At 49.4% G+C, this 14,774-nt stretch overlaps 2 protein-coding genes across 2 annotated transcripts; both read left to right on the top strand.

Annotated features, from left to right (window-relative positions):
- The first annotated feature begins 11,854 nt into the window (after positions 1–11,854).
- EI90DRAFT_3093157 (uncharacterized protein) lies at positions 11,855–13,227 on the top strand. Its single transcript, XM_039062468.1, has 4 exons — positions 11,855–11,876; positions 11,927–12,142; positions 12,189–12,676; positions 12,726–13,227. Exons 2-4 carry the CDS (start codon positions 11,937–11,939, stop codon positions 13,037–13,039), a joined length of 1,008 nt encoding a protein of 335 aa, XP_038908084.1. The 5' UTR covers positions 11,855–11,876; positions 11,927–11,936; the 3' UTR covers positions 13,040–13,227.
- Positions 13,059–14,535, top strand: EI90DRAFT_3093156 (uncharacterized protein). Its single transcript, XM_039062467.1, has 3 exons — positions 13,059–13,191; positions 13,212–13,712; positions 13,767–14,535. Exons 1-3 carry the CDS (start codon positions 13,164–13,166, stop codon positions 14,495–14,497), a joined length of 1,260 nt encoding a protein of 419 aa, XP_038908083.1. The 5' UTR covers positions 13,059–13,163; the 3' UTR covers positions 14,498–14,535.
- The last annotated feature ends 239 nt before the right edge of the window (positions 14,536–14,774 follow it).

Here is a 14,774-nt window from a genome sequence, read left to right as displayed (position 1 = left end):
CTTTTTCACCCTTCTGCTTTGCGCATAGAATCTCAGTTCTGTATGAAGTCAGGGTTTTCTGCATGTGCAGCTCTGTTGCCTCAGCTGCAAGATGCCTACAGCGCTCTAAGGAGTCCGCATGCCGGGCCATTTGACAAAACAAGCAAGCAAGGCAATATCGGCTCCAGGAGAGGCAGGATTGGTGATTAACTTTTTGATTGTTCGGGTAACACGGATGAAAATTATGCTTCCGACTTAGGTTCCATGTCTCATCAAAACAAACAAACCCTAACACAAATAACACTGGCCTTTTGCCCACTGCCTACATGGATGGCTGTTGGTGAGATGAAGACTGCAACATGAGGCTGGGGTGGTTAAGTTGCAAACATGGTGACTCTTCGCATTCAAGTGTCTCATGTTTCACCGATTTTTTCCTTTATTTCATCCCCGCTTGACACCAAATTTGGTACATGAGTAGTCCTAGCAACCACCTATATCCATGCCGAATCTCACCACATATGATAAAGAACTGAACAAGTTAGGTGATTGTTTCTCATTTGGGGGTGTGTCTCATTTGGGGGTGAATAACTGTAATCACTTTTATTGTCTTTGTCTTCAGAGATCAACTCTGAAGGGCCTCCACTTCCTTTTTTTGAGTTTCTCAATTGTATTTCTTGTGTGAGGAAAAGTTATGAATTTGATTATGTAACTCTTACAACAACCATGGCTTGATGAAAATGAGTGGGCAGTGCAGAGTTCAGCGAAGCGCGAAGTGCAAGCACTCTAGTCTCTGGTCAGAGGGACTAAACCTATTTTGCACACATCAAAATTTTCGATTCAAATGTATTTGCAAATGTATATTATCATTGAAAATAAATTAAAAACCTCCACTATGCCAATAGTTAGCCTTGTTTCCTTGCTTGTTTGTTGTTGCGGGATTCTTGATGGGCACTGCATGTCCAGTTTGGGGGAATGTAGGACCCTAGACCCTGACATGACCTATGGAACTAATTTGTCTGTCAGAAAACAACAACAGTATTAAGGTACAGTAAAAGGCATATACCCAAACCGTCTCACAGCCCATCCCATTACACCTAACAACATTAGTGGCATTGTCAATTTCACTTGCGGTAACTTTCATGGTACAACACATATGAATGCCAGTAGGACGTTTGGGAGCATGGCACATTGGATGGCCACTGGAATAGGTGGTTGGCAAAGCTGAGGCTGGGGAGGGTGGATGGGGGCTAGGAGAGGTGGGAATATGTCAGGGCAATAGCCCCGAACCCCGAGTCACATGTAAATTAGATACACATAGTCACGTGGGCAAGCGGGAACCTCCAGGTAACCGCTTACACACCACCGTAAAATACACTATCTTGTATCACTTACGGCCTTGTGTGCTGAGCAACCCTAAGACCTCACACTTTTTTAAGTGCATGAGGTGTGTTTTACAACACAACCCACAACTACACAATCTTAACATCTGACTCGGAAGCGCCTATGGTGCCTAAACATGCCTGCAAGGGCAAGGTCGCATCTGCAGCGACACTAAAAAGAAACGAGCGGTTTATAAAGAAACTGCAATCTCCCATCAAGGGAGATTCAAACCAAAAGCCGTCGTCAGACGACGATGAGGATCAACATGATCCAGCAATAGCAACCACCTCAGGGCTGGTCCCTGAAGGCTTTAGAAACTTATGTGGAGTAAGTGCGGGGCGAAATACCCCCAGAACTCCACAACATACCGATCTAACCCAAGCTGGGGAAGATCCATCACCTCCTCACAAGGTGATCGACTTGCGCGAAAAACGTGTAAGCGCCGAACGATCAGCCCAAAAAGCTGATCGGATAGAGTCGCAGGAAACTCCAGGGCCCCACTATCCCCTGGAGTCCCCCCTCACGTCCCCAAGTCAAGCCCCAAAGGCAGACAAAGGGAAACAAAGGGAAGAGCCCCCACGATGGCTATCCGAAAAACTACTGGACTTGTTCCAGGTTCCGTCTGAATGGAGGATGGAAAGTGAAGATCAACTTCTTCTCAGGCTGAAAGCCCGAGAAGGCGCAAAAATACGCCCTGAGAGCAGGATCTCCCAGAGCACGGAAGCTCCAAAAGAACTTCCGCTGTTTACACTCCCACACACCATGCCAGACAAGGCAAGGTTGCCAACTTCGGAGGAGGTCTCCGAGATAATGAAGAGGAGGCAAACTGAAATGAGGGAGTTCGTGGAGGAAGCCTTACGTAAAAGTAAGGAGAAACCAGCGAACAGACCCCTCTATGAAAGGGAAGCACCCTCCGCAACGGCCTCACCTAAACAAAGCGAGCGTGGAGTGTTCACTCCAAGAACCCATTCTGGAACCCCCAGAAGCGGAAATGTCAACTGGGGAGAGTCGCTGCTCGCCCAACCAAACTTCCTCCTGGAAAACCAGGAATCGTGCATAATAAACGCGATAAACTCGATCCAAAAAAAGATCGAGGAAATGAACCATAATAGCACGGCTCGTCTAGAGATAACTCTAGAAAGAATGGCCAACGCAATCGACGCGTTGACTGAAAAAATCAGCGAACAAACAGATTTGCTGAAGGAAATAAATTTCTCACAAAAAAGTGAGGAAACAAATAAACACCCCTGGACCACGGTCCAGGACATAAATAGAACTCGTGAAAAATTCACGAAAAGAACTACCAGTGAAAGCACACTGGAATATCATCAGCGACTCGACAGAGACGCTAAGGAGATCCTTCTCCCAAGGATAGGAGAAGACGATGCCGAAAGAAGGCATCGTTCAGAAATTAGAAGGAGAATTGGCACGTACCAAAGGTTCGGCCAAACGTCCACTTATGACGGACCTCTCGAACAGAGAGGCAACTCATTCACACCCTCTCAAAACAATGAGAGAATACAAATACAACTTCAGGCGAATACGCCTGAAACCAAAGAAACGCTGCAAGGAAGACTTCCCCCAGCAAAAACCCCCCCAAAGGAGAGATCTCCATTGGATAGCGACCCCGCAAAGGCAGGGGAGCAAGAAGAGTACCTGGAGAAATGGTACGAAAAGGCCATAAGAATGGCTGAAGTGAGAATACTCACTCCCTACCCAGAAGGAGTGAAACCAGAAGCCCTAAAGAATGGTCAGGGGAGAACGACATGGAATCGTTCTGGCAGTGGTTCACAGAACTACTGGGATTCCTTGCCTCGCGAGGATGCAAAGGTCCCCAATTTGACGAAGTCCACCTGGACTGCTTGATTCGTGGATTAGGGGGGCCCGCGTTTGACCTCGGAATTAGACTCCGAGACGAAACTCTCCTCAGAGGAGACAAGGGCATGTTCCTCGAAGTTCTCAACATATTGATGAGAACCTTCATCAAAGCCTCCGCCGTGTTGAACGCGACAAAGAAATACCGCAACGTCAAATACGAAGCAGAAAAAGGCCTAAAACAGTTCTACTTAGAACTGTCAAAAGCAGCGTCCCAGATGGTGACGCCGCCAGACCAGGCGTCTTTCAACGCCCGGTTCCTAAACTACATTCCCCTCGAATGGAAGAGGGAAATGATTGCTCATGATAGAATCAGAGCAGACTTCTCCTCAAACGAGGAGATGTTAAAAGCAATATCTCGTGTAGACGAGATAATCGACGGGCTGAAGATGTCTTCAGCCTACAAATCAGGTTACTATACCCAAACAACTACCATGGCAACCATGAGCCGCAGCAGAGCCCTCCCATCAGGAAAGAAGGTGGAAGAGCCGAAACCCAGATGGAAAGAGGATACACCCTCGAAAAACTCGAGGAAAACTGACCAAAAGTCAGTCCCAATTTGCGGCAAATGCGGCAAAATAGGGCAAACGAAAGATTGCCCAAGACACAATATAACGAGCGATGAAAAACCAAGGCGCATAGCTGCCATGGAAATCGCGAACTCAACGGATGAAGAGTCGAAAGACTCATCAGATGAGAAACCAGAGAACAACTCTGGCAACTCCGAAGCATCAAGCTTCGAAATAGAGGACCCATACGAAGGACCTCAATACTCACCCGACTCAGAGGGTGGGGAAGTCAACGTTGGGACCATAAGAATGGGCCCAATGTCAGTCGTCGACCACGATGACATAAATTAAAAAATCAAACTGGCTGTAGCACACCAGTTAGAAAACATGGCAGACGAAAAAGTCGCCAAAGCCTTGGTGGAAGCACCAAGGAAAGATGCCTTGGGGAAATACACCAAAGTACCCAAGGAAAACAAGGACAAAGGGAAGAAGGACCAAAAGTCCATCGAAACCCAGTCCCCCTTGTTCAATGCAAAATTCTGCATCTCAAAAGACACGGGAAAATACCCCGCAAACAGACCGCTCTCAATGAAGAGAACGTTAACGGCTCACATAAAAATAGCAGGCATAAAAGCCTATGCGCTATTCAACAGTGGAGCCGAAACAGACGCTTTATCGCCGGACTTTGTCCGCGCGGTCCACATCCCAATTCTCCAATTGGAGAACCCAGTTGTCCTTCAAATGGGGACGAAAGGAACAAGATCACAGATCCTGTTCGGAACCAACGTGGACGTTGAAATCAACGGCCACGTAGAAAAACACTACTTCGATGTAATAAACATCGACAGATACGATGCCATCTTCGGTGCCCCCTGGTTAAACAAAAACCAGACTTCCGGTCCCACAAAGTGAGAACGGCAAACAAGGGCAACATAGACACCCTTGGAATAAGCGAAGACCGTGTGACGAGATCACATGGATGGAAAACTCGAGCAAGAGCCCGAGAACAACCAACAAAGAAGCCCCCCTGACAGGGAGGCGGGATTGAAACACACCTCAGGGTAATCACAAGAAAATACCCTGAAGGTTGGCCCAATCCTAGTCCGGAAGGACTAGAACTTCCAGACGTACCACACCTGGAAGGTCTCTCCATGAACAACCCCGAGTTCGAAATACTCAGGGAGTGGTGGAGAGAAAAATTTGAAACCGTAATGGCACCAGTGCCATTAGAAATGCCTCCCCTGAGGGAAGTGAACCATCGAATCCTGTTGAAGGATCCGAACAATAAATTTCGGGAAAACACCCCGAGATGTCCCGCAGCACTGCAGGAAGCACTAGCGACCAAAATAGATCGCTATGTAAAAGCAGGATGGTGGTATCCCGCGAACAGCGAGCGAGCATGCCCGCTACTGTGCATCCGCAAAGCAGATGGATCTTTGCACACGGTAATAGACGTGAGGAACCGTAACTCAAACACAATCCTCGACGTCACACCAATGCCAGACATGCGACTGATCCAGGAATCAGTTGCCAGAGCAACATACCGATCTAAAATCGATATGTCGGACACGTACAAACAAATATGCATAGATCCAGACGATGTCCATAGGACGACATTCTCCATGCCCCACAGGACGTACAACTTGAACACGATGCAGCAAGGAGACTGCAACGCTCCCTGCACCTTCCAGCGCGCACTGACCTGGGAACTATGAGGAGAAGTAGGCAGATGCCTACACATCTGGTTCGACGATATATTCACCAGCACAAGCTCGGTGGAAAACCACAATAAAGCACTATTGTGGTTATTCACTCGCCTAAAAGGGGCGAAATTCTACATAAGCCAGAAAAAATTCCAGCCATTTGCCCCAATCCTAGACGTTCTAGGAAGCCGAGTGGACGAACAGGGCATCCACGCTCAAGCGGATAAAATGGAAAAAATCTGCAACTGGCAAGAGCCAGTAGACCACACAGGAGTCCTAAGATTCCTGGGAATGGTAGAATATCTATCGATATTCATGCCAAACGTCAGCGGTTACACAGGACCACTGCAAACAATCTGCTCAAACAAGCAGACATTCAGGTGGACACCACTCCACCAGAAATGCTTCGACGAAATCAAACGTCTAGCATGCAGGGCTCCAATCCTGAAGCCCATCCAGTGGAACCCACCGGAAAGCCTCTCAGAAGAAGAGAGGACCAAACTCCACGTCTGGGTCATAACAGACGCATGCCCAGCAGGCATGGGTGCATTAATTGGACAAGGCAAAAAGTGGCAGACTTGCCACCTGGCCGCATTCATGTCCAAAAAGTTCACCAACACACAACGTAGGTACTTCGCCTACGAGCTCGAGGCACTGGGTGTCCTCAAAGTGCTCATGAGATGGCAAGACGACCTCATGGGAGGCCGTGAATTCACAGTAATCACGGACCACAAAGCTTTGGAATATTTCAAAGCGAAAAACCACAACTCAGGTAGACACCTGAGATGGCAAGCCTTTTTCACAAGCTTCAATTGCGAAATAAAATACGTGGAAGGCCACAAATATAAAGTGGCAGATGCACTCTCACGATACTTCGACTCGTCAATGGACGAGGATCTGCATTTCGACGATTATGTGTCGGCGGACATCCACCTGGACAAAAATGCAGAAGATATCATCCCCGACAGAATCGAGGAATACGAAGAACTGCTACTAAGCAGTACCCTGAGTAAAAACTCAGAGAAAAAGAGACTCGCAGTGATACGTGCGAGAAATACCCTAGAGGAAGCTCTAGGGGGGAGCGATAACCTAGAGGAAACTCTAGGGGGAGCACCCAAAATCTGGAAGAAATGATAACTCCAGAAGAGAACCTTCGAAAACAATTCGAAGAAGAAGACCTCATTGAGGCAATAAAATCTGGATACTTGAAAAGCCAGATCCACCAGGAAATCCTAGAGAACCCGGGGAATTTCAAAAACTTCTCTGTAAAAGACGAGCTGATAACCCGACTTGGAGAAGGAGGAACGACCCAAATAGTAGTCCCAAAAGGGAACTACGAAAGGAAGTCCATTTGGGGAATAATCCTCGAGAACATCCACGAAACACTTGGACACCTAGGATCCAAGAAAACAGTGGAAACCCTCTGTCGACACTTTTGGTGGAAGTTGATGAGAAAGGATACACACAAGTTCTGCAGGTCTTGCGGAACTTGTCAAACGACAAAGAAAAGCACCAGGAGAAATCCCGGAATGCTCCACCCACTCCCAACCCCGGAGACACCATGGTCATCAATAGCCATGGACTTCACAGGTCCATTCCCAACAAGCTTGGGATATGATTACCTCTGGGTAATCATCTGTAGGTTGACGTCTAACGTCCACTTAATTCCAATAAAAACAACAACGAACACACTAGAACTAGCATTTGTATTTCTTCGTGAAGTTGTAAGACTCCATGGTCTACCACACTCGATCATATCAGATCGAGACTCAAAATTCACGTCAAAATTCTGGCGTGAACTACACCGAATACTCGGTGTACAGTTGAAATTCACAACTGCATTCCACCTGCAAGGCGACGGCCAAGCGGAAAGAATAATACAAAAAGTAGTACAAATACTACGTGCAATGGTTAGACCAGACCAACGTGACTGGGCAGCGAAACTGTTGATGGCGGAATTCGCGATCAATGCGAGCTCGAACACATCGACAGGATTTGCCCCATTTGAATTAATCTACAGCCATATGCCAAAGATGTGCCTAACAGCACCACTCTCGGACTACCCGGGAGTAAATGACTTCGCTCAAAAAGCGAAGGAAAACCTCATGGCAGCACATGACGTGATAATACATAATCGCACTGCACAAACAATCCAGGCGAATAAGAAAAGATGCCCGGACCCGCCTTTGAAAAAAGGCGAGCTCGCATACTTATCCACAGATAAGCTGAACCTACCCAAAGGCAGGGCAGGAAAACTAAAGCCCTTATACATAGGGCCTTATGAAATTCTGGAAACATTTCCAGAAACGTCAAACTACGTCCTCGAGTTGCCACCACAACTTGAACAATGCAGAATCCACCCAAGATTCCATGTATCCCGGCTCGCACCCCACGAGCCGAATGACCAGGAAATCTTCCCAAATAGGGAAGTAAACATATTCTACGACTTTGGGGAAGACCCCGATCGCGAAGCAGTAGTTCACGAAATCCTAAACCACGTGTGGGTCCACAACGAACTCTGGTTTAAGGTTAAATGGGTACTAGGGGACACCACATGGGAACCCCTAGGAAATTGCAACGACCTCGTCCACCTGGACGAGTACCTCACCTTACAAAATGTAAGGGGACCAGAAAAACTCCCTATCAAAGAAGACAGGGAACTCTCGGCATCACTACGCCCCCAAAAACGGAGGTGGAGGAAGTAAAGCCGAGGGACGATGGCCCACAGCCAAGAGCGTGGGAAAGTTCTGGGCGAGTAACTCGCCCGGACAGCCACACCATGTACTAGAGATCACATGGGCTAGGCGAGCAACTCGCCTAGACCACGTGAACCACAGGCTCACGTGCAAAAAGAACACACAACTGCAGCGAATCCCACGCACGCAAGAACGAAAACCCCTCCCACCACCACAAGTAACATAACGACAAAATGTCGTTCTCTGGGGGAGGCAACCCTCGGTTCGATCCAAACAAACCGCCGGATATCGAAATACGACAACCCGGGGAGCAAGGCTCCCCAGAACAACAACAACACCAGGTGCAGATAAGCGCCATGGATTACACGACGCACGCAGCACAAATGAGTGCTGCGAACCAACAACCATCTGCGTTGCTAACAGGCATGCATACCCTCAGCCTCCCCAAAGAGGCTTCCAACCATACGTGGTGCAAACTGCACCGATGGCACAACAAGCGCCATTCCAGGGGCAGCATTTGCTGCTGCAGCCCCAGGCATACTGTTACGGATACGGAGTCTCCAACAACCATATCCGTCACCTGGTCAAAGACTTCTCCTCATTATCGTTCCTCCCCTCTTTCTCCCTTCCGTCCTCTATCCCGATACCCCATCCTCCTTATCCGTTCTACCCCTTTCCCCCCCCTCGTGCAAAGCTTTCCCCAACTGGGGTTTTGGTGCTGGCCGAGGTTATTTGTGTTTCGCAGGATTTCCCGCGACCTTACCATTTGTAGATAGTCACACGTCTTGTACGGAAACCGCCAAAGGCGGTTCCCGCTAACTAACAACTGCTCTACAACTGTCTCGTGTACCGTCTTCTGTAACAACCCTCCCTGTGACTCAACTGAACCTGTGTGACTGTACAACTCTCAATATGTCTTATAAGTCTGGTTATATCGAGTCCTCTAACGGCCCTCGCCGCGAGAACTCGAAGTCGAGAGTCGAAGACTCTCGACGTGTGTATCGTCCTATTGAACCTGTACCCTATGGGTCTTCATCACTCCGCTCTCCCCCCAGTACTCAACATACGACGTCCCATCACGATCATGGTGATCATGAACACTATGAGGCCCACTTACCCGCGATGCCGGCACGTTCGCTACGTGAACGCCAAGTAGCCGCCCATCCACCGTCTGTTTCTTCCTTTGCCAGTCATCATATGTCCCCGCCAACGGTACGTTCCCCTTGGGAACGCCAAGTCACCGAAGGCCCTAATAGTCAGCCCTCATTGCACACCTACGATATCAACCCGCTACCGGTACGTTCGCACTGCGAACGCCAAGTACCCGATGGCCACTACGCGAAGCTCTCGCCCATCTCACCAGTTGCGACCTCGCACACGGTACGCTCCATTGAGGAGCGCCAAGTATCCGTGGCTGACCCATCTGTCCTGATATCTCCGACTATCAATCATCAATCCTTTAATAGCTCACTACATCACCCATCGCGATCGATGGGAATTCGATCGTCCACTCCCAGGTCAGACTGGGATCACTCATCGATTACACTTCCAGTTATGGTACAAACTAGACATGACTCTCGTCTTCCCACTATAAGAACGGATCGAGGAATGGGGAATTTCCCCCATCCCCATAACACATACTCCCCAGGGAACTTCCCTGGCCAGATCAACCCCTGGATTAGCCAATTCGGCCCAGGTCCAACAACGCCCCAGCCAAATGCAGGCTGGGAATCAGCCATCGTGTCAGCGGTAGCTGCTCAGACAGGTCAGCTCCATGAGGAGCTGAAAGAGATGAAGTCCCTCATAGGAGGGAGACGAGGGAGCGACAGCAGCTCCTCGTCCAGACCGTCCAAACGGGCACGGTCTGATAACTCGAGGGTGTCAGAAGACGCCTGTGACCATTGCGCCCACTGGAGGCGCGAATACAACAGAGCACAAAGAGATGCTGAGGGCATCTTTGACTCTCTGAAAGACACAGAGAGAGAAGTTGATCTCCAAAAACAAGAGATCGAATTACTGAAATGCGAGCTCAGAGAGGCACACACACTGGCAGACCTCGCTGCCAAACCCATCATGACGGGGGCCTCCCAGGTCAGGGGGAGGGGATACGGTTCCGGGCCTCATGAGGCGCGACCCCACCTGGGGACTAGCACATCAAGGGGTGGGGCACCGACTATCCCGCCACCCCATGGGCAGGCGACCCTGTCCGGGTTGCATAAGGGCCCACCCTCAGAGGGGCAAACCCATGTCGAGGGGAAGAGGGAGAGCAGTAGGCAACCGACGGCAGACCCTAAAACGGGGACCACTGCCAGAGGCAGCGGGCCGCTGAGTACCTCAGCACCCTATGGGCAAGCTACCCTGCAGGGAAGTGTCCACATGCTATACGAGACCACCGAACTCCATGAGTTTGGCAAAGTCGAAGCTCCAGTCGACATAACAATCGACCCCAACTTCCCCATGAGGAGAATAGTGGGGTCAGAAGTGGCACATGATGCCACATACACTTGGTGGACAAGCGTGAGTGGGAAAGAATTCGTACACTGGTACAAACAGGTCGAAGCCACCTTCAAAAGCGGCAAGGTACACAGAGTCCTTCGCAAAAAAGCGAAGGAAACCGAGAAATACTTCTTGGGACTCCCCAGTATCGCAAGACTCGCAGAGGAATATAATTCCCCAGAGAATAAGGGGAAAATCTCCTGGGAAAGCCTAGGCAAAGCTGCCTACTTAAAGTCCCAGTTCAAACCACTCAGGACTCCTGAGGAATGTGCCGCAAGAACTGTGGAACGGGAAGCGAAAGCTTCCAAATACCGGGAAAGAGACGCAAGTCTCCGTGCTGGACCACCAGCCCAACGACCATCCTTCCCCATGGGAAGAACAGTAGACCTACCGTACTCTACACCTGAGCCAAGCAGCTCAGGAACACAACAGCCCGCTCCCACCCAGGGAGCACCCACTTCGTCGAGCCCACAGCCCGACAATGTAGAAAGGGTTTCGGACATTAGGATGATGAGTCGCTTCATGTCTGGAGTGGTGTGCTTAGCGCCCATGAGAGTGACTGTTGTGAGTGACCATTGTGCAGAAGTTCAGAGCCCGGACTTGTTATGAAATGAGACCCAGATAGCTGGGCCCAGCCACGAATACGGAATACTAGCTAGCTCCAGAACGGGGTAAAGACATGCCAGCGGTATTCTGGCTCTGTTTAGACATGAGACGCATCAAAACCAATCACGGAAAAGATGGCCAAACATTAGTTTGATCATGGCCAATGTGAGGACGGGAATTGAGAACTAGATTGCTGGGACTTTAGTGTGCAACGGGGAACGCGGAATGGCTGTGCAAGCTACTCTATTGAAATATAATTCGGACTGTATTGAAAGGTGGAAATTGCAGAAATTTAGGTTGATTTCTCACGAACGGGGTCATACCCCATTCACTTTTCATCGGACAGTTTCTCTGAAAAACGCAGTAAACGTCTCTTAGCCGTGATGTGGTTTACGGAACTTTAGGTGTACGGAGTTGGCCGAATTTGTTGGTGTTTGTTGTTCCCGACAACATACCGAGCGGGATGTCCTGGGGCAGCTCCACCCAATGATACCCCAAGAAGAACAGAATGAGGAGAGCACCACCAATACCGCCAAAGGGATTCAGAAAACTCCCATTCGTGGTGGATCAAGGCCCAGCTCGAGTTCGGCCAGTCAATCTCGTTTGCTGACTGGAACTTTGAAATCCTATCGGTGTGTCATCCCTCTTTCGTTTTGCCTCTCTGGTGATAACACGACGTCAGGGCGGAAGAAATGGAAGAGCCGATTCGTGTCGACTTGGAGAGTGCCCAGCAATGCAAGGCGGTTGACATGATCGACTTTTTGCTCGCGTTCTGCCTGTCGGGAAAGGGAAAAGTTGTTCCCGCTCGTGACAAGCGGGTGCTGTTATCTGCCTTTGAGAAAGTGAAGGAAGTAGGAAACCAGGAAGGAACCACGCTGAGGATTGAGCTCTCCAAGTTGTAAGTACGGTCATGTCTCCCTAGGCGCGGACTAACTCACTGTAAGCCTCAAAGCCGGGACAGAGGCAGAAATGTACGATCCGTTCGTAATCGCCTCCAACTATGCCCTAGATCAACTTTCAAAAATCGATATCCAAGGGTTGCCTCAGTACTCTGCCAACAAGCAGATCGTCTTCGTTTGCAACCACAACCACATGGTGAAGTCCCTCGATCTTAACCGGGATTGCCGGACTAGACCAGATATTGTCCTACTTCAATGGGAATTCTTTAGAAGCCTAGCCTGCAACGCTTCCGATACCTACTCCTGCACTTACGGGACGCAGACCTGTACCGCAGGCTCTAAAAACCTGGAGCTGGCATGGAAAAAGGTCCGATCAACAGTAGAAGTGAAATTTGACAGATTACCGAAGCAAGTTAACTCGATGAGGACATTCAACAATAACTTTGAAGACCTCAAGGAATCAGAGTCGTGTACCTCGTTCGATAATGACTCAGCTACTGGGTTCACCCGACTGGTGCAACCTGAGCTCAAATGTGAGTGCGCGCCTCTCAGAAGGGATCTGTCACTTATATTTCTGGGCAGATGGCTCCAGGGGATCGGATAGGGTGGCCGCGAGGAAGGGCCCAGTCACGTCGGAACATATCTCAGAATGGGCGTACCCTCGCATGAAGCGCAAGACAGAAGCGCTCAATGACCACAATACCACCAAACGATCCAAGACTGGGGGGGATGCTGCAGGGAGCCCAAAACGTTCGGCGGTCCCGCTAAAGCATCCAGTCCACATTCAGAATGGGATCTACGCGGCGGAGAGGCTCTCCTGCTCCCTTGACATCACTCATGCTATCAACTTCATTCTCCAAGGCGAGATTCAACCCCGTAAATCTTGTCGAGTGTAACTCAGGCTACAATGTTTTAGGGAGCAAAATATACATTACATGGTCAGACAGGCAGAGTGTTATTCGAACGGGGGGCTTCGACATCATCGATGACCTGCCTCACTTCCTTCTGGTCCTACTCGTTATGCAACGGTTCGACCTGGCACGCTGGGGTTTTTTCACCGCGTTCGAGGGTCGAGTATCTACCCTGAACGAGGGCCCAAGGATTCTGTCTTCTTCAAAGCCACCTTCATCCAGGACGCTACGATCCATATCTTTCCCGATGATGATCTTATCTATGGGGGGGTCAATCTGACGGGCCGTTCGACCGTCGTAGCTGGGGCTAGGAAGGCTGACAGTCCGAATCCGAATACTTCCGTGGATATTCGAAAAACCAACAACTTGGTCACCAAGGCTTCCTGGCCAGAGGAAGCGCGGGCTAGTGAGGTGAAGATCATCGAGCGGGCGATGCAAATCGGTGAAACCAATAGCCTAGTGAGGGACCACATTCCCACAATCCATGGTAACACAGACCCTCCGTATGTCACATGTTCGACAAGGTTCATCCGGGAGTTTCTGGGTCTGAACACGACCGGGGCGCGAGTGCTTCGTTTCATTATACTCGACCGTCTGGGGGAGCTCAAGCACCTAGATGAGGAAGACGTGCTAATCGCATATTTGGACTGTTTCTTCTGTATGTCGTGTTTCCATTTTTTGCGTGCTGTCCCTCAGCATTCATTTGCGGCAGGTCATTGGGGGTTGTGGGATGGGGAGGTTTTCCATGGGGATATCAGCACAGGGAATCTTATGTACAAGCCAGGTACGAAGCGCGGAGTTCTTGTCGACTTCGATCTCGCTCGATTGGGCAAACAGATGGGACCGAGTGGGAAGGACAACACTGGAACTATGCCGTTCATGGCCCTGGATCTCCTCAGTGTAGAAGCACTCAAGGGCTCGGTTCTACGTCTGTACCGACACGATTCGGAGTCTTTTGCCTGGTGTCTCATTTACATCTGCATTTGCATGGACAAAGGAGATGACGGTAAAATTCTCACCATCAGTCCCCATCCTTTGTCATCATGGTTCAAGAGCCCAGACAACTGTCGTAATTCCAAGCAAAATGAAGAAACAGCAAACCTTCTCAAAAAGGCTCCCCTTCACCAACGGTACAGGAATTTTGCTGCAGCGCTACACAAATACTGGATTGGGCGGTACTATCGTCAAACGGCAGCTGAAAGATCAGCCATGTTTAATAATCCGTTTGAGGATATACGCGAACACTTCCCGGGGCATCTGTTTCCCAAGTCTACCAAGAATCCGGACAAGGATTTATATGGAGAACTCTCGGATCAGGAATCATTTGGGCAAGTTTACCATATACTCACTAACAATCTTGGTATGATTCCAAGTTCCAAGAGAAATGTTTTGGTTGAAAAGATGACAGTTGTGACTACAATTTACCCATTTGTAACATATTAGTTATAGGCTAAACCAGGGTACCCTATCCAGTACCCAAAGTGAAGGGTTGCTGAAGAACTAATTGCCCAAGCCAGAAGTTGAGTGATGATGAGAAGGAGGACTCTATCCTAAGGGAGATAAAAGCACTTTCATCTGGGGCTTATCAGCCTTTTGCCCTTCAGGTTATATACCTGGGAGGAGGGCTGCTTTCAAGGACAGCCAGGGGCTCTGCCCCTGGTGATACACAGCATTGGAATTGTTCCTGAGCTGAGTAAGCCATTCCTTGATTGCTAATCAT

The sequence above is a fragment of the Cantharellus anzutake genome (genome assembly GCF_015039405.1).
Source record: "Cantharellus anzutake strain C23 chromosome Unknown EI90scaffold_183, whole genome shotgun sequence".
Lineage (NCBI taxonomy): Eukaryota > Fungi > Basidiomycota > Agaricomycetes > Cantharellales > Hydnaceae > Cantharellus > Cantharellus anzutake.
This window is presented reverse-complemented; position numbering and strand designations above follow the sequence as displayed.